Here is a 25,378-nt window from a genome sequence, read left to right as displayed (position 1 = left end):
GTGTGAGTTTGATAACACGGTCAACAATTTATATTACACATTATTAAAGACCATACAATGTCTTACTTAAAGAAAATATATTTTACTTCACTAATAGCACAACACTGTAGCCATAATAAGCTCATAGCAAAGAGCTGAACCAACTAGAACATCTTCAAAAAGATTAAAAATAAAGAGACTATTCGTGGGAAAAGAGCATTTAATTTTAAAGTTTAAAAAAAAGTGACTTAGAGTACTGGTACATGAATACAAACAACAAAGACAGAGCAAGAATATGTTCTAAGACAAAAAGCCTTGAATGGCTACTACCTTTTAAAAGGCAAATTTTAAAAGAAGTGGGAAAAAACAAACAAAAACAACAACAAAAACAAACAAACTGAAAACCACAAGTACAGTTTATAAAGAAAGCTATTTACTGTAAAAATGGTTGGGGAAAAACATTTTGTAATCTTGTAGTAGCCTTTTTATATACACTACCATCATACATACATTAGCATCACATATTTTATGTGCCTGCTCACTCAGCATTGTTCCTAGATATTTGCACCACTGGACAGTCCAGTGTGAGGTACCTGTAAACACTCTCAGTAAAGTGTCATTACTTTACTGAACTGGAAGTGCAGTGAATAATAATTAGGGTCTCAGCATTATGGCCCCGGAAATAAGTCCTGGAATTCACATAAGAAAGGAGAATTTATCCCGACATGATAATTCCACAGTCTTTGATTTATATACACTATTTGTAGCTGTTTTTCTGTTTCTCTAAGGATCTTCTGGAAATTGTAATGTTCGAAAGCTGAAAGGAAAAAAAAAGAAACAGATGGAAAGTCAACCTGTATATATGGTCAAATTACTCATTTAGATTGTTTGGTGGAGAAGTTCCACCACATTCACCATTACAACCTCAATCTTGCATGTCTGGGTAATCATCTATTCCTCTTCTTTGAAAATCAACTCAAGAAATTTTCCTTCAATGATTGTGAGCTCAAACAATGGCATGCTAATTTCCTTGTGCATAGAATAAGCAAAATCCAAGTCAGAAGAAACGTTGTTGATTATAAGGAAAAATATTTTCTTGCCATTTGTGAGCTTGTATATTTATAATCCAGTGATTAATACAGACTATCCTTAACAGGTGTGCTCTCTATGGGATCTCGGTGCATACAAAAAACACACACAAGAAAACACACAAGGCTAAAAAAAGGCTGATGAAGAATGAACAGAAGTATCTGTTTATCTGTTACATTACTGAGGTTTGCATGTCCATACAGTACAAACATTGTCCCTTCCAGTAGTCTCCTATAGACATTAAGCATTATTTTGGAGGTATATATACTTCAGGTATATATAATCTGACTTGTTCAGATATAATTAAAAAGCACACCTTTTAAAGAACCCAAAACAAATAAAGGTGTATTATTGAGAAGAGCTTCACCCCCCTCAAACAGCCCTTGAACACTACCACACCTAAGACAGGTAGTGCATAAGAAATTATACAGAACAGTCCCTCTAGCTGTGCCTGACACACAAAACAAGAAAAACTAAAATAAACAAAGACCAGATGTAGTCCACTTAGTAAACACAAACAGCTCTAGTGGTCCTGTGTGGCTCCTGAACCCAAAAGAAAGGTTTTAATTTCCTTTCTATTTTCCTCAAGTTCAAATTATGTCATTTCAATCACCAGATAAATACACTGGCTACACACGCTGTTACATGAGTCTGAAAAACTATGATGGATCAATGTTATTTGAGTTATAATTCAAATAACATTGGCGTTTTATTAAATTATATTACTATATTTAGAGATACCATACCATACCTAATCATGAGAGAGCTATACTGGGCGTATAAGCCCCCTGTCCCAGCATCATAATTGTAAAGTAACAACTATAAAGAAAGTACAGGTTTATTTTTCCATGTGAATGTTAGTTATGTCCATGTTATACTTGAGTGGAAAAATGAGTGGACCCACAGAGCGGTGTGTTAATGGTGAATGGCCATCTGCTCCTTCGTGTCATTCACATTCTGAAGCCGTTTTTAGAGGGAAGAGGCTGCGCTTTTAAACAGATGGACAGGCAGCTAGTACTTGGTTGGGAAAGAACTCTGGAAAGAGATCCCTGTAGCCACTGTGTTCACTGGCTGTGTTTACTACCAGTGTCCTGTTCATCACCTGAGGAGGTAAATGAGAGGGGAAAGGAAAAGGAAAGAAGAAAAAAAAACAAAACAAAAAAACATAAAAAGGACATAATATATTACAGCTTTGCTACTGTACACTGAAAAAAGCATGTCATAAGGTCTATCAGTTACAGTGCCCTGCATTAAAAATGAAGGTGTGTATTTGCTCAAAACACAACATAAAATGGCAGTCTGTTCCTTTTAAAAGCACAAACTTAGATGTTTTTAATTCAATGGTTGTTCATATCATTGGTGTTGGATGTTGTCTGATGTGGTACATGTGAATAATCATGATTTCCCAGCAGTCATTCAGTTAGCATTAGCACCCATGAGTACAAATTTTAATTAGTTTTAAAAAAATAGTTATAAAAAAAAACACAAAGGGTCAAATTAATAGCTTTTTTTGTTACTGGTGACCATTAGAAAAAAAGAACCATTCCATTCAAGTTCCGTTACTGCCTAACCTATAGATTTACACACTCCTGTCTTTTCATTTAGCAGGCAGAAGCTGTGAATAGATGCTGTGAAGTATATCGTATCTCAAATGAAAATGCTGATCTGATCTTTTATCGTATAACATGATCATTTTATGTAACCACAGAAATAATGGGAACACAACCAAAATTAGGCAACAGTCCTTACCAGATGTTCTTGTGTCCTGCTGATGTGGAGGAGTGGCTTGAGGTTGTTGGAACTGCCTACATGGTTGAGCAACAAACAGGAAACCACTAAATTCTAACACGTTCTGTGCATATGCATTATGAAGCATTTGAGAAAAAACACTCAAAATTTCTTGCCTGTCAAAGTAGGCTTGTCTTCTCCTGCGTAGTTCCTCTGCTGTTAGGCTTTCTGTCTGGCCACTTGTAATGCTTTCTGTGGAACCTGGAGCTACTGCAGCACTACCCTCTTTGGGAACTATAGGACTGCTGCTCCCTGACGCTCCTGCATGATGGAAGTTCAATGTGAGTATGGCAAAAGCTCAAAAGTCTAATATTGCTTCCACATTACAGAGCTAGACTACAAGCTTTTGCCATAGTGTTGACAAATATGGCCAAGAACTATTGCTTTTACATTACTGACACTGTAAGCTGCCAATCACATTTACTTGCCTAATAGTTTAAAACTAATAATTAAAAATATAGAAATAAAAACATTCAGTTCATTCAAGTGAGTAAAATTCACTCAAAGCTCATAGTGTTGCGATGTTTAAAAGTTTCTTTTCCCTGTTGGAACTGAAGTGTGTATTCAGATCAATCTTCAAACTGAAAAGGCTTGGTGTCAACAATGTTTAAGATCTTAGATACCTTGTGTGCAAAAGATATCTAAAATCCCTTGAATTGTCCTTATTGCTTTTTTAATAATGATGATGTAATCAGTACAGGCCTTCACTGATACGACTGTAGATTTAAATGAACAGAATCCAGTACAGCTTTTCACAGCTCTCCTTAAGACATTTGCACACCAAACCTTTCTTTGTCATGTCAAATGCAATGTCTAAAAACTGGTATGGTTCTAAAAGTGTTTGTGACTTGTGTGCGCGCCTCAGAAAAGCCACATACACAGCCCTGCTACTGGAGTTTAATGATCAATGACAAATGTACACATTCTGATTGATATTAAAGCCAAAACAAACAGCTGTGACTCAATACAGCCTTGAAATAGTGACAGAGCTTATGGTGAATGATGATAAAAGCTAAAGAATATTACAAAAATCAGTTAAGAACTTCTTAATCAGTTAAGAAATTTTCATAAGTCTAAGCATGACAGATAAAAAAAAAGGTAAAAATAGAATTAATTAAAGAGGCTTAAGTATGTGTATGTACTACATGCGTAGAGAATGGCATATGGATGGATCATGCTAAAATATGAATATGACCAAAGTTAAAATTAAAAAGTGCTCTCTTACCCTGCATACTCAGCTGTATGGCTCTGCGCAGATCCGCTTCCTCATCCTCCACTTCAATATCCTGTCTGCTAAGAGCCAATGCTTTTCTCAGCTCATCATCATCCTCACCTACTACACCCTGTTCAATACCATGTGGTGTCTCCACGCCATGTTGCACAGTGGTCCTGAAGAATGAGAAATTACTTACTGACATAAAGTACATTAACAATCTGTAGTTTCCATTTGGTGATCAAAGGCATGTGCTTACTCAACCACATCACACAACTCACATCAATCACAAAATCAACACTCAGACCTACTATGACACTACAAAAGGAACTTTGTATTTTTCAGTACAAATATAGGTTTACAAAAAGATATAAATCAGTTGTTGATATTGTAACCTGGTGCTTTTAACTAACTAAATAAGGTGTATTATTTTGGTTTATGTTGGCAAGGCCAGGCTCGTGACCGCCACGCCTTACCTCTGCCCGCTTGCCTGAGCCTCTTCCTCTCCTATGAGTTTTGGTCGATGATGTTGTTCCACCCTCATTATCTGCAAAAGTTGATCCGCTTCACATTCAGGCAAATTCCCTCGAATCACAAAAATGGAATAGCCTAAAACCAGCAAAGGAAAATAACGAGGGTCTTTATGCATAGACGTTGAAAGACTTTCAAATGAGAAAATGTTAAGCATATTTACCTTCCTGCTGTAATTGTGCTAGGAAAAGTGCAAGGTAAGTATCTGATATGAGCTCTGGTCCCGTTAACAATGAGTTCAAATTGAACCACTGCAAAAATGGCAAAAACAGACAATACGGTATATAATATCACTGTTTTGCAAAGACAGGTAGGATAAAGAATAATATTTTACTTCATATTCACCCAAATTTTGTAAGGTCACATCAGTGACACCTTCGGGTACTGCAATTAAACCCAATGGAATTTTTCCTCTATTTTTAGAATTGGTTTGGAAAATTTGTCTTTGTGATTTGCCTTGATAAAATGTATTATTATTCAGACATCATACCTGATGTCCCAGTTTTCGTACTGTAAACCAATGCTCTTTGTAGTTACATATAAAGGCTTTTTCATTTCTGAAACCACAGACAACAGTCTAGTTAATATGAATTATATTAAATCACAGGAAAAATATAAGTAGGAGAAAATGAGTCATGGAAGGGTGCATACAAACTTACATAGGGTCTATCATTAGTTGCTGGTACTCGCGGCTGTTGAAGAGGATAAGCTCCAAACCCCAAACGCTCAAAGCATTACTTATCACCTGCCATGGGGATAGAATACCAAAGCAGTCTGTTCCCTCGGTTCATTCCAACAGTAAACAGACTAATCACTAAATAGTCAGATAATTTCCAACATCAAAATTGTCATTAGCAAAATATTTTCATCTTAATGAGTCAGTTTTACTTGTCACCTGCGCGAATTGTGATACCACCTGGATCCAGGTGAGGGCAGTGTTACACCATGTTATCCAACAAAATGTTTTAAAAATAATCATCTCACATATTTAACATTATCCATCTATGCGGTTTATAAGAGTTGTAATTCAGTTAATGAAACATACCTTATACTACAGCACACATTCATCATCATATCACAGCATATAATACAAAACATTACTACACAAATTAGTAAAAACGGTAGCATTGTGTGTGCAACATGTGTCACGTAACATGTCCTTTCTTTCTGCACACGAATAAAGGAAGAAAGAGGTCTTAAGAGTTTACACTTTGGGATTAAAATATAATTCCCAAATGCTCCTTGGTGCTTTTACATTTTAAATTTTACAAGAAACAAACACATTGGAAGCCACAAAACACATAAAAAGCAGCCACTTTATAGGAAAACCTGTACCTTAATTCATGCACTAATCCAACCAACTGACTTGTAGCAGCAAGACAATATACCAGACCATTTACCATAGTGATGAGCAGAGAGGTAGGTCAGACGCATACTAAAAGAAGATGTGTGACCACGGAAGACTACAATGGGTTCGTCTCCTCTCAGATATAAACAGCAATCAGAGAATATAATGGGCTCAGGTCTGCCTTAGGTTAAGCTCTACAGCAAAAAATTGGAAAAAACATCACATGGTCATTTTTCCTAAACTGTTTTGTGCACGATTTTATAGATTGTAAACTTACTGATAGTGTGATTACATGCATAAGCAAGAGTACAGGTGTTTCCTATAAAGTGATATAGAGAGTAACTTCATACAAATAGACACACATATATGAACACATGGAAAGATGGATGGATGGATGGATGGATGGATGGATGGATGGATGGATGGATGGATGGACTCACAGAAACAAAGACAGACACACACTTTATGTATTAGATAAGCTCTAAAGACTACATGGAGTGATACTTTATTACAGAAAATTTCTCACTTGAATAGAAAAGAAGCCGCTGTCGTCCATGTTTCCAGAAGGTTGCTAAAATAATTGTTAACACACACACACACACACACACACACACACAGATGTTGTTAAGTCACTTTATGCAGTCCAACAGAACTAAAGAATACCCATAGACATCATCTTATTTTCACACCTGTAGAAAAGTCCTGTACTCCTCACTCAGCAAGCCACCTTCAGCCATCCTCATCCTCTCCTCTTCATCCAGCTGTTGTGCGATAGATGACAGATCGACAGGAGTGAAATATTCTCCCTGCAGCAGGTTGTTCAGGCAGTGCTGAGCACACAAAGAGCCTTCTTGCTGTAAGGAGGCATATTTTCACACACTACTTTGTTGACATTGATAGTTAAAAGTAAAAAAAATACACAGATATTTTTTTAAACAGTTGACGAGGGTAGAGTTTCAGAAACCACTTTTCCGATTGTCAAAAACCGTGTTGAAAATATCACCACATGAGTGCAAACTATGATGTATTTCTCTCTTGAGCTAGCTAAGCAGCGAGCTAACGCTAGCCACCTAGAGCTAGTTCGAGCTAATATATCTCTCCATTTCGCATACAAGAACTTTTAAAACTCGTCTAAATCACGGTCAAAATAAGCGGAACATAAACGTGTATAATGTAAACAATAAACAAAGTGCGACAGAAGTAAAGTCACTCCCACGAGACCGCTTGTGTTGTGTTTATAGCCGGTTAGCAAGCTAAGCTAACTAGCAAGTTATAAACATAATGAGCTTCAAGCACAAACCTCCGAGACGTATTTGTATGATAACACACCGTTCTTTACGACTATACCGCCCAGTCAGATGATTTTAGAGGACATTCTTTCATGCAAGAAAGAAAACAATGAACAGAACTCACTTTTTCGTGGAAGATAGACTCCATGTTTGTCTGTTCTTTTGAGACTCATAGCTACCGCCGACCTTTGACCCCCGACGCTGTCAACCTATCATGAATAGGTAGACGATTACAATACACGCCTTATTAGGCTTTGTTTATAATTATGGAAATATGTTAAGAATAAAAAAATGTTACGCCTTTATTAAACAACTGAGTTTAATAGATATGTTTTAAACAATTTTTTTTTCAATTAACTGTGTGCATGAATCAGAATCTAAATCAGGTTTATTGGCCAAGTGTGTTGATGTTGACACACAAGAGGAATTTGGTTCCAGCTGTTTGTGACTCTCAAAAGTACAGACATAAATAACACCATACTATACAAGACATGATAATACAGACTATACAAGACAATGCATATGTGATACAATAGACAGTATGGTTATTAAATATGAATGCAGAATATATGGCTGTTCAGTTACATACATAAAGTGTGAGAAGTGCATGGTAGTGCAAATAACAATATAGTGTTCCTGTGTCTGGCAGTTTTAGTAAGCAAAGTTCTGTAGCATCAGCCGGAAGGGAGGAAGGAGGGTATGTATGTTTGTATGTATGTATGTATGTATGTATGTATGTATGTATGTATGTATGTATGTATGTATGTATGCATGTATGTATGCATGTATGTATGTATGTATATACATGCATACATACATTTGCACTGAATAAATGTCCAAATATTCCCAAGAGTCTCTCATTTACAGCCCCATGTCACTCATGTGTGTACTCACATATAGAATCAGCTTTATTTGCCAAGTGTGCACAGAAACACAAGGCTGGCTGACATACGTACATACATACATACATACATACATACATACATACATACATACATACATACATACATACATACATATATGCATACATACATATATGCATACATACATACAGACAGACATACAGACAGACAGACAGACATATATACATATCTGGCATGAGAACAGTAAACATTTACATATTAAGGATTTAAAAGTAAATCTAGTGTAAACATAGCATACATCGCAAACTATCCTGATCATAACATTAAAGAGAAAATCAAGTTTTTGGCAGCAAGCAAAGCAGTAAATGACCTCACTGCTATATCATTACTGTTTTTTCAGTCCTCCTGATTACCAGAAGATTAGATGAGCTGAGTAAACTTAAAAAAGGCGACAGGGTTGAGGTCGGGGGAGGGTTGTTTTATTAAAGTCTTCTTTTCAGTACAGCTGTACATCAGTGCAGGATCTCCTCCATCCTCGTGACTGACCTCACAAATAAATGCAGAACACGGGATCATTATGAGAATTGGTCCAGGGCAGTGCAGAGTGAGTGTGACACATCAACCACTGGAGGGATCAAATCTGTGCCATCTGACGCTCAGGGATTTATGGGTTAGTGAAAATTGCTTTTCCCAGTGGGGAGATTAAGAACTGAGTGGTGTTTACAGTGAGGGCTGAGCTGTGCGTTCTTCCTTGGCTCCTGTAAGAGAATGTCCTTTGCTGTATGTTCAGGACCTGTGTGCAGAATCTGACTGGATGTGATTGGAGGACTATGTGCACTATGCATATAGATGCTGTAATTGTGCTGATCTATATCTGTTTAATGGGTGCTGCTGGGAAGTCAGTCCACCAGAAGGGTTATAAACCCGAGGCTTACAAGCAAAGCAGGTAAAGAGGCCATTTGCTCAGTAAGATTCTCTCCATGTGTGTGCTAAAGTGTCTTCTTTGTTTGAAGTAACTTTAGTAAATGGTTTAGTTTCAATTGTTTAAAATGTTCAGTTTCTCTTTTGTACATTTTAAATGTAAATTTAAGATTTTATAGTTTTGAACTTCGTTCAGCTTTAATTTATTGCCTTTTCCATTTTATACATTATGGTAAAGACTTGAGATTTAAATGCTTTAAAACAGATTTTTAAAAAAGTATTTTTTTTCCAGGTGACTAGAATCAGTTTTATGTTAGAAATCTTTATATATGGTTATATAAATCTTAAACTCTACAAGCAAGTTTGCTAAAAAAAAATACCAGACTACCCAACGTCACAGTGGGTAGTGATTCAACCTCAGGTCCATGGTCCCTTATTTGATCCTGTGCTCATGCACCGGTAACTGTCTTTTGGTGCATGTACTCCCCATGTTTTGCATGGATTTTCTGTGGGTTTGCCGGTTGATGTCCTGTAAGGGGCTTGTCCAGTCCTCATATTATACGTGTTTACTGAAGATAAATGAATGCTCATTAACTGTCACAAGATAATATTTTGGATTGTGTCAATATTTAATTGCTCCAAACAATCCAGTTAATGAATTTGCAAATTAAAGAAAGAATTGAGAAACCTGATGCACAGTGCCTAAAATATAGTGCATTAATACAGTTTATTTAGGCCACTAAAACAGAAGGCTGGATTAGATACTAATGTTTTACACTGCAAAATGAATGAATGAATGAATGAATATTGAATATAGTTGAATATGATTGAATATAACTATTTATCACTGTAAGTTTAATCATAGAGAAGTTTAGAAGAAGGTATTTTCAAGCTTGAAAAGAAGTGACAAATTACTTAACAATGTTCTATTTTTGCTTTATCTTAATCTCCTAATGAGAAATATTAAATAAATTTACCTATATTCCAAACATTTTACTTGATAAGATTTTTCAATGCATATAAAATAGAATGTCATTGTAAAGTCATGGAATATGACCAAGAGAATTACATTCTTAAAAACTGTTACACACATTGTGCACTAACCAGAAATAACATTTATGTTCCACAACATTTCCATTCATTAGTAACATAGTAATTTACTCCTTATCATGGCTATACATGATGGCAACAATATTTCATCTGATCTGCAGTTTTCATCAGTTACTTCAGCAATAAATGATAATACATTTTTTCAAATTGAGTATTCTAGACAAATATGTAATTAATTAAAAACATCATGCACCATTTTCTAAAAGGCATTGCAGTGAGTAGACCAGCAAATTTGTTCACTAATGTAAGCAGGAGTGGATTGGACAAACCTTAAAGCCAAGAGGATTAGTAACCAGCTGTTGAGTGGGATAGAAGAAAAGGAGCCTTTAACACAAAACTCTCCATTTCTCTCAAACAGCAACACCCTGTCGCCCTCATGGCAGATTATATCAAATATCACTTTACACCTTGGCATTCTGCTGCCTGATAGTCTGTGAGACAGCACTTTTGTTTATTCGGTAATCCACTTTAGGCATTCAAATGTATTTGCTATGATGTATTTAATATTATGCATGCAAGCCTTGACTTCTGTGTTATAGAGATACAAAAAGAAAAAATGGATGAACTAAAATTTTAATTTTGCAATTACTGGGAACCATTAGTATTGTACAGCAGTAGTTTATCAAATTAACAAGAAGGCACTATGTATTAGAACTGATATACAGTGCCTTTGAATTCTTGATTATTACTGGAAAGAAGTGTTAATTTATTTGATTTTCTATAACAGCAGCTCTGTCAGTAGTTCAAGCTACATGGCAAATTGCATGTTTATATTAAATTGCTTATATTAATGGTGGCTCTTATATAGTAACAAATTACACAAGGACGAGGAAGTGGATGCTTTATATAAACAGATATAAAACAAAAAAAAGAGCAATTTAATGGAAACAAGTGATAAAGAAATGTTTCTGGTGAGGACATTTATTTAGAATTTCTGGAAGGAGTCTCTATTGTCAGCACTTTGTAACAGTCAGAGGTAGAGTTGATCTTTTTTCTGAGAATGGAAAGTTTGCATGACTGAGATATTTGTGTTTCTCTGTAACATGACCAGATATGTATCCGACTTATTAATTTCAAGAGAAAAAATAAAAGATGCTGCTGAGAGACTAACTGTTTATAACTTAAATAATAACAGGAACGTTTTTGGATCTTCCACCACATTTTATATAATTAAAAAATGTAGTTTAATTAATTAAAAACTGCTGTTGTGTGAGAGGATTTAAACCGTAACTGGAAAATTATCTTCATCATTTATTGGTTTCCTACAATAGCATGCCCAAATATTTTTTACAAAGTGTTATCAATCTGCTAGTGAAATAATTTGACTCAATTTATTATTATTATTATTTTTTTTAGATCCCAGAGAGAACTAGAGTTGATAGAGGGAGGAACTCACAAATCTGGCAGGTCTGAAGATTTTGCTTCATTTTATTTGAAATTGACCTTCCAATGAATAAATTTAGCTACAAACAAAGTTGTATGTTTTAGTTTTAATCAAACCTGATCTACTTTTAATCTATCTACATTACAGTTTTTTCAATGTTTACGCATACTGAGTCATTAAATAAATCTAGACACAATTATGTAGAGAGTTTCACACCTGACACACTGATTGAGGATTACTTTTTATACTAAACAAGATTTCAGATTAATGATATACATATTGAGAGCATGGCAGCTCGGTGGTTAGTATGTTTTTCTTGCACCACAGAGTTAGGGGTTTGATGCCCATCTCTATCCAGCGGTTCTCCAGTTACCTCTACATGTCCAAAAACATGTGTTTTACAGTAGGCTGATTGTCATCTCTAAATTGCCTGTAGTGTATGAATAGGTATGTGAAGGTGTGTGTGATTGCGTGCTGTGATGGGTTGGCACCTTGTCCGGGGGGGCCCTGCCTTATACCCTATGTGCTCTGGGATAGACCCCAGTTTCCATGCGACCCTACATATATTAAGCGGTTCATTAAGCGGTTATTAATCGACTCTACATATATTAAGAAGGATATATATATTTATTAAAATATTCTGTAGAAGATTTCATTTATTGATCTAAATGCAAATTGCTTTAATTGAATTCAATTACTTTTACTTACTGAAACAGTCCAATCTTCAGAAGAAGTCCTGATCAAACAAAATCTCCTGTGACAAAATCAGAACAATTATTAAGGATAGAGGACCATGACTTTACAATGAGGCCAGCATTTGGAGGTAAGTCTCTAATATTCTTATCAGCCCATGTATTTTTTTTCTCAATTCTTTGTGAAATGCCATAAGACTTACTAAGAGGACTTAGTAAGCAAATTACTAATGGAATTTCAACCAGATGTATCAGGAGAACCTAAACGATCAGAGAAACCAAATTACTCCTCAATGAGAGCTGCAGTATTATATCCAGACTCTGACAGAATGAATACACTGATACGAGAACAATATCCTGTGGTCATATTTGAATATGCTCAGGCTGAACTGGACTGCATGATTTGTTTGTGGTTGAATGGTATTGGTAAACGGGATTTAATATGATTTCATGGTGCACAGGAAAAAAAAACTATGCAAAGATCCTTTCAGTGTTTTGCAGTGATAGCATGATTAAAAAAAGCTATCATAGCAGGATCAACACAGTCACATGCCAACTGATGACAGCTTTAAAATGACCTAGTGAAGGCTAAACCGAAACCCGGTCACAAGCCAGATGTAGGAAATTTGTTCCACAGTGACCTAAATGTAGTTTATTTTTTATATTATGGGACCAAAAACTAAAATTAGGCAATTGCTGTACATGAGCACCATCAAATCCTGATGAATTGATTAAACCTTTTTTTTTTTTTTTTTTTACATTTGTAAAGAATAGTAAAAGTCAAGTGCTTAACCTTTGTACCTTTGGAGTTAATGGAAATACATGAAAATATATTATAATCAATATAAACCTCTGAAAGAGAGAATGAAATCTTTAATTTGCTTATTTACTACAAGTATGCACTTACAGGACCTCCTATACCAGTAGGAGTAGATGTTCAGGTTGAGAGCCTTGACACTATCTCTGAGGTTGATATGGTGAGTACTTATTTTTAAATTAGTGATAATATATGAGTGCATGTAAATGACACGTCAAATGCATGGTTAATGGTGTTGTACAACATCATCCTCTAACTGTCCTCCAAGCTCTGTAGCCTCTGGAGACAATCTTCATTTTAAATAGAAAATGCTATTTATTTAAAAATGTACCCAAAAAAAACCTAATTTTTAAAAAAGAAAAAAAAGAAAATGTTTTTGAGTTCAGAGGTACTTTAAATGAATCCTTAAAATATGAAAAATGTGATTTAACTGAATTTATTGTAGCTATTATTAAAATACAGATTTCTCAGCATTTTCTCCCATAAATCTGCGTCATACAGAAACATAGAATGATCTCTAATTTCATGAGACTGTAGGAAACGTTTTACAGGTGTAATAAGAGAACGGTATGGAAAGAAGATTAATTAAAACGGAATAAGCATTTTAAAATCCATCTTTACTATAAAAATATTTGAAATTCCTCTAAACTATTTGAATAATTTCACATAAATTTTTAAACTTTAAAAGTATCAGTAAAATGTATTATCTCTTGAATATCTAAACATAAAAAAGCATACTTTTTTATATTATAATTTTTTTAAACTCAGGACTTCACTATGACACTGTATCTGAGACATTATTGGAAGGATGAGCGTCTGGCCTTTCCAAGCACCAACAATCAGAGCATGACCTTCGACAGCAGACTGGTGAAGAAGATTTGGGTGCCTGACATGTTCTTTGTTCACTCCAAAAGATCTTTCATCCATGACACTACTACGGACAACGTGATGTTGCGGGTTTATCCTGATGGAAATGTTCTTTACAGTTTACGGTACTGTTGCTTTATCCTTAGACAAGTGAATTTTAAATATTATATTTAAATATTATTATTATTATTATTATTATTATTATTATTATTATTATTATTATTATTATGAGTAGTAGTAGTAGTATATTTAGATTTATACATGGCAGAGATAGATTTATATTAGATTTATATTAACCAGCAAAGAGAGTTGCTGTGCAGATTTGAGGTTTGTTGACTTGCTTGGGGCATAGCAGCAGGAGGAAGGATCAGCTGGAGAGCAAACAACTATGTCCAAATGTTCCTGCCTCCAGGCTACTGCTGTCCACAATACACCACTTTTAGTTAAATTTAGAACATTCCACTCAATATTGAACTCATAGACCTCAGATCGTGCCACAAGGGACGGCATCACTGAGCAATCGCTTTTCCTCTTCTCTCCTTGACTCTCATCACGCTAATACTCATTTTAGTGTAACTAGGGGCTACACTACTCTTATGTGATGTTTTGGGATTTCAGTTTCTTCGAGCCTGCAGCAAAGGGGACACATGGCCTGCATAATGTGTTAATCAAGAGAACCACTAACCATTTATGTCCTCCATATGCCATTCACATGGATTATTAAACTAATAAACCTCATTACCATGAATAGGCACAATCTAATTGCCATTACATGAAATAAATCTAATTAATTTCATGTTAAAATTTAGTACCTCATTCACAGGGTGAAAATGTGAACACCATTTAAAAGCACAGAGTTGGTGTGCTTGATATTCAACAGTGCATTCTTTAAAAGCATTGTAAATTGTTTGACTAATTATGAGATTTCATTGCAGATTGTTGTGAGCATTACCAAAGGCTATAACTTAAAAAAAATATTTTGCAATTAAGTTATATCTATAAAATGTTTTTTTTATTTCTGTCGTTGCATAATGCACAATTAATAATAAAAATAATATTAAAAAAATACTATTTCAAGTGAATAAAACGTAATGGATTTAAATTGTTATATCATTTGTTTTGCAGAGTAACAGTCACTGCCATGTGCAATATGGACCTCAGTCGTTTTCCTCTGGACACACAGACCTGCTCACTTGAGATAGAGAGCTGTATGTGGGTTTGAAAAAAAAGATACTTATTAAATTACTATTGTAAAATTTTATATAGAAAATTCCTAGGATTCTCTGGAAGCAGTGCTAGATGGTGAACATATATAGAAACCATGTGCTGCCAGTTCATTTAGAACGGCTCGTACCTCGTATACACTCAAACTAATACATCACCCATTGAACTGAAAAATGGTATGAAACAGTGGCCTTGAATGTGAAAAATCTGCCATCTTCCAGCTGTCAAGCTAAGCTAGTAAAATATCTTTGCCAGCTGGAAGACAGGAGTTAGCTTTTGAATTGTTTCTGAACACAGCAGTAGGGCAATTATAAAATCTCAATCGTTTAATGATCAATTAATTATCGTATTAAGTAAGCTGGAAAACAACTTTCTACCTGTCAAATATTGACTTGCTTAGCTTTGTCTGTATTTTTATGAGGTTATTTGTTTGTGAGGTGATGTGAAATGTTCAGGTCAGTTTTGGCATCAATTCCTGTGATACACACTGAAGAACATCTAAATGACTTGCTTTAGATGTTTTGTGAATCAAAACATCTCTATATGACTACATATCATCCAGCCTGGTATGTACCATTAATGAAAGTTTATAGGAACAACTCAACAAGCTGTCGTTGCTTCAACGGCCGTCTTTAGGCCCCTAATCTAAACCTTATTCAATACCTTTGGCATGAGGAGAGAGCACTTTCCTGCAAGTCAATTCCTCATTCTGTTGGTTATCTTCACAAAGCATACAGAAACTTGAAAACAAAACATGAAGCATAACATGCTACTAGATAGGTCTATTTAATAAAATGACAGTCACTGTACAAGCAAAACACATGCAGTGAAATATGTTGTTTTTCCATTGCAGATGCATACACTGACGATGACCTCATGTTGTATTGGAAGAAAGGGAATGAGTCTTTAAACACAGATGACAGGATCTCACTGTCCCAGTTTCTCATCCAAAAGTTTCACACGACCACAAAGCTGGCTTTCTATAGCAGCACAGGTAATCCATCATACTGTGTTCCTCTCACAACACGTCTTTAAAAACTGGCACCCACTATTGTATTAAACTGTTTTTTTTTTGCAGGTTGGTACAATAGGTTGTACATCCACTTCACTCTCCGTCGCCACATCTTCTTCTTTCTGCTACAGACATATTTCCCTGCCACACTTATGGTCATGTTGTCCTGGGTGTCATTCTGGATCGATCGAAGGGCCGTACCTGCAAGAGTACCTTTAGGTTAGTTCACTGGTTCCTACCTAAACATAACAGTGAAACAGCATACTCATATTTATTTACAAAAATTTTTTAAAGGTTTTTATTTGGATTACTTGAACTTTTTAATGTTAAATGTATTTTCATTTTAAATGGAATTTGGATCTGTTTTGGATCAACATTTTTTTTATTATGTCACACTCCATAGTAGGGGTTAATGAGTCATATAAAAATAAAAAAGAATTTGACATTTATACAGATGTTTACTGTTAGGTATTACTACGGTTCTTACAATGTCCACCATCATCACTGGCGTCAACGCCTCTATGCCACGTGTGTCCTACATCAAAGCAGTGGACATCTACCTGTGGGTCAGCTTTGTGTTCGTGTTCCTCTCTGTTATCGAGTATGCAGCTGTCAATTACCTGACCACCGTGCAGGAGCGCACAGAGAGGAAGCTCAGAGAGCAAGTGAGTGTACCCACAATCAGGCTGATACACTATTAACACACTTTATGGCACAAAGAAATTCAAGTTTTAAACCAGCAATATTGATGCATATTTGATATATTAGCTTTCTAATGATAGACAGGGTATCAGCCCCTTGGCTAAAGTCATTTGCACATACAGGACTGATTAGCCTGATAGCATGCTCATTTGTGGTGCTTGTAAAACCTTATAGCTTTTATTGACTGATTTACTGTACCTCTATTTAAAATGAGAGCACTTAAAAAAATGTATAGCATATAAAGGTATGAGTTGAGTCCACCCATCTATTACTATTCATCCTGTTAATACTCTGACTCTTCAGTTACCCTGCACATGTGGTATAGCACGCCCAGTTGAGGACATGATAGTGGCTACTGCCTATAGTGATGTGGACCAAAGCACAACAGGGAACTATGGGATGCCAGAGAATGAAGTGAGACAGGAGAGGATCTTTGCTCAGTTCACATTAGCAGACAATCAGACCACCAGTCAGGTAAGGAGCTTAAGAAGCTACGTCAACATCTGGATAGACACTCACGCCATAGACAAGTATTCAAGGGTGATCTTTCCCGGAGCATACACCCTCTTCAACATCATCTACTGGTCCATCTACTCCTAACACACCACCGACTGGTGTGGTCTGAACTATTAAAGGCTGGGGTAGACTTTGTTGAGGTGCAATGAATATTCACAAGAAGAAAAGAAGCTAACAACATGGATTAATTTATTTGCACTTTTTTTCAAAATGCAATTTAATTATTGGAAATTTCTTTAAACAATCATTTCTTCTTCTAATAATAATATAATTATTTCTGCTACTTCTTTCATTCATTTGGCTTCTGGTGTATGATAATACAAAATAATAAAATAATAATAAAAAAATGTTGAAAACACAAAAATCTTTAAACATAGTAGGATTTCAGCTCATGTAGTTCAGGGCTTATTAAATGTTTGGTAGACGGCAACTTCTGTAACTATAAAATGAACTCCACAGATTCATCAGTACTTGTTAAATATATATTTTTTAATAAAGATTAATAAATAGACAAAATATTAACGGACTGCACTCCATACACAGGGAAGTGAATTTGTTTTTATTTTATTGAATTTTTTTTAGCAAACCATCCTCTAAATGATTGCTGCTTCTTTGTAAAAGTTGTCTCTACTGACTTGGCAGCTTTGTTGTGTTTGATAAGGATTACCTGTTAAAGTCCAGCTCAATCTTCTGACAGCTTCCTGTTCCAGCCATGAGAATTTTTTGCATTTAACCCATTCAATTATAGTTATCAGTCAAACAGGCTAATAACTATAATAACATAATAATTAATGTTGTAACTAAAATAACAAAAAACAAAAAAGGGGTTAGGGTTATGGCTTCTCTTGGGAGTCTATGGACCTCTGCTGTAGATTACAGAACATCTCTACTCAACCGACCGGGTTTCAAAAATAATACACTCATGTAGACATCATGTTCATTGTACTTAATTCTATATTTCTTTTAATATTCTTCTGAATGCTTTAGATTCTTAATCTACTGCATCTTAGATTTCAAACACTATCAACACCAGGTTCCACAAAGTTTAAGGCTTTATTATGGTTTATTTTGTGTTCAGAAACAGAAAGAAACCTGTGATACCAGAATTAAGGCCATTGGGTTGTTAATAATAATAATAATAATAATAATAATAATAATAATAATAATAATAATACACGCTAATGTTGTTTTGAGATATGCACCATTGTAATGCCTCACCATTGTAAAACTCTTAAGATTGCTGGAGCTGGAGGGACATGTTCAGTTAACGTTTGTATAAATAAAGGATTTGGTACTGAAATTCCATACTTGTGCAAAATCCAGAGATCATAATTACAAGTTTATTTTGTTAAAATAGCATTTGTGAGGTCTAAAGTATCTGTTTATAAATTGAATGAAGTACTGTAGTTTGCACAATTTTTATACTAATTATATTTTATGGAAATGTAGCTTGTTATTTGTGTATCTAGCCATTTTGTTTTGCATTATTCTATACCGAGCAAAAAGTCAGGGGTTGGTCAAGGCGGTATGGTATAATCACCAATAATTTTCCCACTTTAGGCCAGTTTACTGTTGCAAGTTTAGGACAGATTTATTTCTTGTGTGTTGTCTTTTAATTTTTTGTATCTTTATTTTCTCTCACACACACACAAAAAAAATGAACTGTAATGTTCACACTAATTGTGAATATTGACGCGATTTATGAAAAATGCAATAAACAATAAATATACTGCAGATAAATCTGTGAGTATGAGCATGCTTTATTTTTGGAAATCCTTCACATAGAAGCCACCTGCAGCATGCGTTTACTCATTTGGTAGCAACTTACACGTGATGTAGAATTCACACAAAGTGTTGAACACGAAATGATAGTCACAACACAGAACATTAACCACTGAGCCACTGCACTCTACATAGAGATGACAGTATCCCTACTGGAGATGTGGATGTTGCTGTGGATACTTACCATGAAGGATTATCACAAAATTTGTGCTATTACCCAAAATGTTTCAAGATGCTAAACATTCTACTCGAAAATATCTAAATTATTATTTTAGTTGATTGCTTCGTGTTTATATAATTGATATATACAAAAGTTCTCAGAATATGTGGGTCATAGGATCACAGGTAATCAGAACATTGTGGATATCAAGTAGTATCTGAGGCATACTGTAAACATGGCTGAAGCATCGGAGTAAGAGATTGCATAGTCCTGTGAACAAATATACCATGCACAAGTAAGTTAGTTATTATACTGATTCTCCAAAGGTGGCAATTTGGTGCAGCATGTAGTGCTGTCACGGTACAGTGTGTGTATGCATGCATTGTGCCCTGCAATGGTCTGGTGTCCCATCCAGGGTGTATTTTCGCCTCTTTCCCAGTGTTCCTTGGATAGATTCTGGATTCTTGGCATCTCGGACCAAGATAAAACAGTTACTTATGCTAAATGATTGTTATGGCCATGCAAATGGAAATTTGAAGGTAGACTTTACCTTCAGCAGAATCAAGGTCTGCTAAATATCCTTTATCATTAAATGTTCCTTGGCAGTGCATGGATGGATATTTCATACCGTAACTAATATTACAGTATATAAAGGGAATAGCGAGTCTCAGAGGTAAGTCAGGTTCACTCTGTCTCTGCTTCAGAAGTAACCCAAAATGCTCATGTGTTTTTGTTAGGATAAGATCTTTTCATCTATAAATACTGTATATAAAGAAGCATTTTACGTTGACACATAACAGAAACCGTTTTCCTGCTGACTGCATGCGTCAAACCTGAAGCCTGACACCGTACATGCTAGAATCATAAAATCGGTTCTTTCAGACATTTTATCAGTTGACACACCTAATTAAACAACACTCCATGGTGTAATATATCCACCTACTATAACCAGAGTTTTGTAAGAGTCCTTGTATGTATGAAATAAAAGATAAAACTACAAATTATCGAGTGTTGTCCCTATAAATCTTCTACTAAAACTAGCACACTATGGGTCACATTTGTATTGTAAAAAATCTTAAAAAATACACCCAAAAAAATCCAAGGCAAAGGAAACAACATACAAGAAGTTTACTAACTTTAACCACTACTTAATGGAACAAAGAAATAGAAAGCATCAGAACTATTCTGTATTTAAAAAAAAAGGTCACATGCAAGAAGTGTTGCTCTGTTACTGTTGTCATGTCTTTATTATTCTAATTTAACACAATGCTAATCCTTAGGATTCATTTCATACCTGGTACTAAACAAAATAAAATAAAGAAATAATACAAAAGATGATTTAAAAAGTGAATGTGTACTGAATACTAACACAGTACTGCAGCCGTGTTTCATTGTTCTTATTTTCCATGTAAAAATATATGGTGAAGATCATTACCTTTCATCCATGACCTGCTTGCCCTGTCGTCCAGGTCAACGCAAACAACGCAAATTTAAATATGTTTAATGATTCCTGTTTCAGTCTCTGAGCATATTTTCAAGACAAAAACAACTGAAAATATGTGGTACACACACAAGCAACTTAACTCAGTTAAATCACATGCACTTTCATGTCAACAGTGTGCTCATCTTCCATCACAAAGAAAATTGTCTTAACGCTGATAATATCCCCCCTGTCGTCGTCCTCCACCTCCATCTCGGCCCCATCCGCCGCCTCCATATCCTCCATCTCTATGTCCGCCCCCTCCATATTCTCCACCCTCGTATCCACCTTTATAGCCACCTCCTCCATATCCGCCACCTCTGTAGCCACCACCTCCTCCTCTATAGCCACCACCTCCTCTGTATCCACCTCCTCCTCCATCCTGTCGCGCCTTCCAGGACGGCATCTCAGGGGGAGGAGCTTCAATCTCTGAGGGTCTTCCTCCTCTATCAGGAACCCTTCCCATCAGCACCTGGCAAACAGAAAATCAGTGAGGTGAGGAACGGTTAAGGTTAAGGTTATGGCTTACAGACATTTGGCAGACACCCTTATCCAGAGTGACTTACATTCATCACATTTATACAACTGAGCAAATTGGGGTTAAGGGGAATTGCTCAGGGGCCCAGCAGTTGCAGCTTGGTGGAGCTGAGATTTGAACTCATGACCTACCGATCAGTAGGCCAACAAGTCCACTTTTCCCAAAATAGAACAAATCGTAGACACCAAAATGTATAGATTTCGTTTTACAATTTATAATTTATAATGATGGCATGACTATTTATCGAGAAAGTAAGAACCGAATTATAAAACGTGGTGGCAAGGGCGTGGTCGAGCGCCACTTTGTGAATAAGTGGAGTCAGGAGAACAAATTTGTGAAGATGAGGATGTACCTGTGGGTGATTTACTAACAGGTGCTTTGTGTTTTAAAGAGCGGCGGTGAATAGATAAAAGGGAGAGAGACTCAAGATGAGAGCTACACAATGACAGCTGTTTGCTTGTGCAAAAATAAAACATCGAAAACACAGTGAAAAATAGTGTAGAAGAAGAAAACAATAAAACAAGTGAGAGAAACTACCTTTCACTTCCTCATTTTCATCTGAACCCACATGTGCCACGATAGATTGTGTGTGCAAATATAATGAGCATCTGGAGCTACCAGTATATAGTTTACACTCACCTTGTTCACAGCGCAGGCCGTCCTCTTCCTGCAGGACTCACTCGTGGTCTTCACCATGTTGCAGAGGTCATCTCGTGCTGCAAGGAGGTGGGCAAGGCTTACTGATGACTTTAATGTCAGTGAGTGTCTCTTGGGCTGATAGGCCCTTGCCATTGTGTCAGTTTTTGCCTGATGACAGAGAATGAAAGGAATTTACTTGCTTAATTTTATACTCACTGATCACTTTATGTTCACCTGTAGATTTACACAAACAGCCAATCACCAGGCAGTTAATGTTTCAGGTAACATTCAGATCAAACATCAGAATTGGGAAAAAATGTAATCTCAATTACTTTCACCGCTGGGTGTTGTTACTGCACACATTCATCTCATTTTATAATGTCTATTCCAGCATGGTAATGCATCACAAAAGTCACAAAGACACAAATTTCCTCAAACTGCTACCATGATCCTGACAGTGAGTTCAGTATACTACAATGGCCCATTGAGCATCTTTAGGATGTGGTAAAACCAGACATACATAGCATGAATGTGCAGCTGACAAATCATGCAAAAAAGTTGCAATTACTTTAAGGAATCCATGTCACAAAGACATGAGGCTGTTCTGAGAGAAAAGGGGAATCCAACCCAGTATTAGTATTGCATCTCTAATATAGTTGAGGTGCATTTCTACTAACTCTTACATTCCTTAAACGACTGAGAACTGAGAATGACATGGAGTGCAGAAAGCTGCAGCTCAACGTGCCTTGGCTCTGTCTGACCAGCCGAAAGACTGCACAGTAACATCCAGCCGCTTGATCAGCATGCGCCGACGACACTCGTAGTCTGCCGAAAGAACACCATTTATCTTCTCCAGCTGTCTCTGAGGATAAAAAGAAATAAAATAAATTATTAGGAATAACAATACAGAAAATGCAACAATTTATACTAGATATATGTACACATAACTGAAACCACTTATTTCACTTCCTGATAAAATGTCTGGATAATACTGCCGTTAAGCTTGTTTATTAATTTTACATAATTGGCTGATTTCTGCCTATGCTACAGTAAGATGAATTTAGTTCACTCTCTGTCCAAGCATACAAATTAGTAATGATAATGAACAGCCATGATAACCAGGAAAAAGTGTTTACTGATAAATAATGATTGTGATACATGCTTCATGTAGCCCCTTTGAGCAGTGTTCAATATACACTCATGTTACTGAATATTGTCTTTATTTTTTTCTACACATGTTATATCTGTCATCTGCTACTGCAACTTTTAATTTTTTTACACACCTTTAATTACACCATTAGGGTTTATTGCAGACATCCACTAATACATTGTGCATATTGGAATATAAATCTCACTATTTGTTGCCAAATATCAAGACCAAATATCTTTCTGTAATTATAAAGTTTGGTATGGAATTCTTACCCACTGCTCACTGTTAAGGGACTCCTTTAATACTGGCTTTCCAATGTGCTTCTCTGGAACTTTCTTCAGCAAAATCTTTATCTGAAGCAATATTTAAGGCAACATTTAACAAGTCAAATAAATAAAATGCATAGGATGCCACATAGTTTGCATATTCTGAAGTGCTCAGCTGTTTTCAAAAATTAAGAAATTGACATATAATATGAGATAAAACATTTATATTTACATTATTCTTTAACATACCTCATTTTCTATAGATGAAAATAAGTCTGGTGTTTGCTGTTGGTCCGGCTCTGGGAGTTTCAGCACTTTGCAAATTGCTTGGAGGTCTTGAAGAGGTGAGATCTTTTTCTCAACACTGGTGTCTTTACATTTTTGTGTTGTGCTTGTTGTAATCTGTGTGGCCTGAAGTTCTGATACTAAAAACACTGTGGACACAACACTGTTCAGTACCAATTATAACACGATTAACTTAAGTATTAGTGATACAGTAACATAAGCTCACAAAGGATTTTCAGATGCTGCTTTTTGGTCTTCAATTTTCCATCAAGGCCCTTGTACGGACAGGACAGCTCTTTCAACAATTTGCTTATTCTGAGTTTCACCTTTTCAGGATCATCTGTAAAATCACATCATGGATAAAATTGAAGTCCTTAAGATTATAGAGTTTAAAATAATAAAAGAAGAAGACAAAAAAAGCTAAGGCCTATATCTTACCATTCTAAATGCATGTTATAAGAATTATATAACAAATAAAGTTTATGTTTGAAGACAATAGTGTAAATAATGCATCACTTAAAAAATTACCTGCTATTTCTGATTTCTGATCCTGGGCATCACAGTATCTGTGAAGTTTTGATGATAGCCATGTACACACATGTACAAACTCTTGAGAATTAAACCCTTGCTCACATGCTGCTGAAAGTGCCTTTTCCTCAAGATCAACACTGTAGCTGTGAAATAAACAATATGGCCTAAAAGTCAACAACTGCAAATATCAAGATTGAAAAGCCATTGCTGCTTCAGTCCTGGAGGTCTCATGTTCTAGTTACAATAATGCAGATGATTGTTCCCCATCTGCATTCAGATGGGCCCAAGGGTCATTACGTTACATTTAGGGCATTTAGCAGACACACTTACCCAGAGTGACTTAAATTTTCTTTTTATTTTAATTTATACAACTGAGCAATTGGTCAGAGGCCCAGCAGTGGCACCTTGGTGGGCCTGGGATTCGAACTCATGACCTTCTGATCAGCAGTCCAATGCCTTAACCACTAGGCTAATAGGATAATTTTTTATTAGTGTGAAGAGTTCTAAGCCTAAGTAGTTGATCACTAGGTGCATTTTTTATTAAATAACCAACTTTTATTTCTCTGTAACTCTGTAGACAGTGTTTTGCTCCCCTTAAACCATATTAACACGTGTTTAATCATCATCATCATAATCATTTGTTATTATTATTATTATTATTATTATTATTGTTGTTGTTATCTGCTCACGAGCTCCTTGCACAAAACACACCGACATTACTAGCTAACAGAGCTAAGCTACCGATGTAGCTACTCGGTATTTAAAGTATATCCGTGTATTTATTTTACTTACCCGACTTGATCAAGTCCATCAAGTATGTCGCTTTCCATTGCACACAATTAAACCCCACGAATTAATTAAACAACCTGTAAGAAAACGAGCAGTTTGTATTCAATTGCGCAGCACGCATGTACATCGATAATACTTCCGTAATGCAACACAGACCACGATCTACAGTTCCGTACGCCAGATACTATGGAGGATTTGGTTGATTAAAGAGATAGCGAGAGAGAGAGAGAGAGAGAGAGAGAGAGAGAGAGAGAGAGAGAGAGAGAGAGAGAGAGAGAGAGAGAGATTTGTAGATCATCATTTCAGAATATTAGTTATAGCATCATAAAAGGCATGTGGTATTGCGGGGTAGTTATTAGATTTAGATTAGATTGTCTCGTCATTAGATTTTTTTTTATAAATATCTATCTATC

General features: G+C 35.7%; 3 protein-coding genes across 4 annotated transcripts; 1 reads left to right on the top strand and 2 right to left on the bottom strand.

The window, feature by feature from the left end:
• Positions 1-181: 181 nt before the first annotated feature.
• atxn3 (ataxin 3) lies at positions 182-7,509 on the bottom strand. 2 transcript variants are annotated; one of them, XM_027172725.2, is made up of 11 exons: positions 7,362-7,509; positions 6,638-6,802; positions 6,475-6,519; positions 5,260-5,345; positions 5,091-5,157; positions 4,764-4,851; positions 4,546-4,678; positions 4,082-4,245; positions 2,973-3,117; positions 2,818-2,873; positions 182-2,170 (listed from the first exon to the last, which is right to left on the bottom strand). In XM_027172725.2, exons 1-11 carry the CDS (start codon positions 7,383-7,385, stop codon positions 2,133-2,135), a joined length of 1,011 nt encoding a protein of 336 aa, XP_027028526.1. In that variant the 5' UTR covers positions 7,386-7,509; the 3' UTR covers positions 182-2,132. The 2 variants fall into 2 exon arrangements, with proteins under 2 accessions (XP_027028526.1, XP_047677231.1); XM_047821275.1 differs by having other exon boundaries at positions 7,249-7,385.
• Positions 7,510-8,898: 1,389 nt separating this feature from the next.
• Positions 8,899-18,510, top strand: LOC113659710 (gamma-aminobutyric acid receptor subunit rho-1). Its single transcript, XM_027172687.2, has 10 exons — positions 8,899-9,046; positions 11,488-11,538; positions 12,232-12,338; positions 13,117-13,184; positions 13,793-14,016; positions 15,017-15,099; positions 15,969-16,109; positions 16,194-16,346; positions 16,596-16,792; positions 17,133-18,510. Exons 1-10 carry the CDS (start codon positions 8,931-8,933, stop codon positions 17,427-17,429), a joined length of 1,437 nt encoding a protein of 478 aa, XP_027028488.2. The 5' UTR covers positions 8,899-8,930; the 3' UTR covers positions 17,430-18,510.
• Positions 18,511-20,507: 1,997 nt separating this feature from the next.
• Positions 20,508-25,139, bottom strand: fam98b (family with sequence similarity 98 member B). The gene is made up of 8 exons (XM_027171985.2): positions 24,969-25,139; positions 24,174-24,319; positions 23,872-23,985; positions 23,610-23,794; positions 23,367-23,447; positions 22,690-22,806; positions 21,945-22,112; positions 20,508-21,239 (listed from the first exon to the last, which is right to left on the bottom strand). Exons 1-8 carry the CDS (start codon positions 25,004-25,006, stop codon positions 20,937-20,939), a joined length of 1,152 nt encoding a protein of 383 aa, XP_027027786.1. The 5' UTR covers positions 25,007-25,139; the 3' UTR covers positions 20,508-20,936.
• Positions 25,140-25,378: the final 239 nt, after the last annotated feature.

This window comes from Tachysurus fulvidraco, chromosome 12 (assembly GCF_022655615.1).
Source record: "Tachysurus fulvidraco isolate hzauxx_2018 chromosome 12, HZAU_PFXX_2.0, whole genome shotgun sequence".
NCBI classification, from domain to species: Eukaryota; Metazoa; Chordata; class Actinopteri; order Siluriformes; family Bagridae; genus Tachysurus; species Tachysurus fulvidraco.
The sequence above is the reverse complement of the archived record's forward strand: the minus strand, read 5'-3'. Positions and strand labels throughout refer to the sequence as shown.

Coding starts and splice junctions, on each gene's coding strand:
- fam98b (XM_027171985.2), bottom strand. CDS start 25,006: ATGGAAAGCGACATACTTGATGGACTTGATCAAGTCGG. Junction 22,807..23,366: donor CCCTTAACAGTGAGCAGTGG/GTAAGAATTCCA, acceptor TTTTATCCTCAG/AGACAGCTGGAGAAGATAAA. Junction 22,113..22,689: donor GCTGGTCAGACAGAGCCAAG/GCACGTTGAGCT, acceptor CTCTGTCATCAG/GCAAAAACTGACACAATGGC.
- LOC113659710 (XM_027172687.2), top strand. CDS start 8,931: ATGTGCACTATGCATATAGATGCTGTAATTGTGCTGATCTATATCTGT. Junction 11,539..12,231: donor GGAACTCACAAATCTGGCAG/GTCTGAAGATTT, acceptor TTACTGAAACAG/TCCAATCTTCAGAAGAAGTC. Junction 15,100..15,968: donor CTCACTTGAGATAGAGAGCT/GTATGTGGGTTT, acceptor TTTCCATTGCAG/ATGCATACACTGACGATGAC.
- atxn3 (XM_027172725.2), bottom strand. CDS start 7,385: ATGGAGTCTATCTTCCACGAAAAA. Junction 6,520..6,637: donor AGTACAGGACTTTTCTACAG/GTGTGAAAATAA, acceptor CAATTATTTTAG/CAACCTTCTGGAAACATGGA. Junction 5,346..6,474: donor GCGGCTTCTTTTCTATTCAA/GTGAGAAATTTT, acceptor TCCCCATGGCAG/GTGATAAGTAATGCTTTGAG.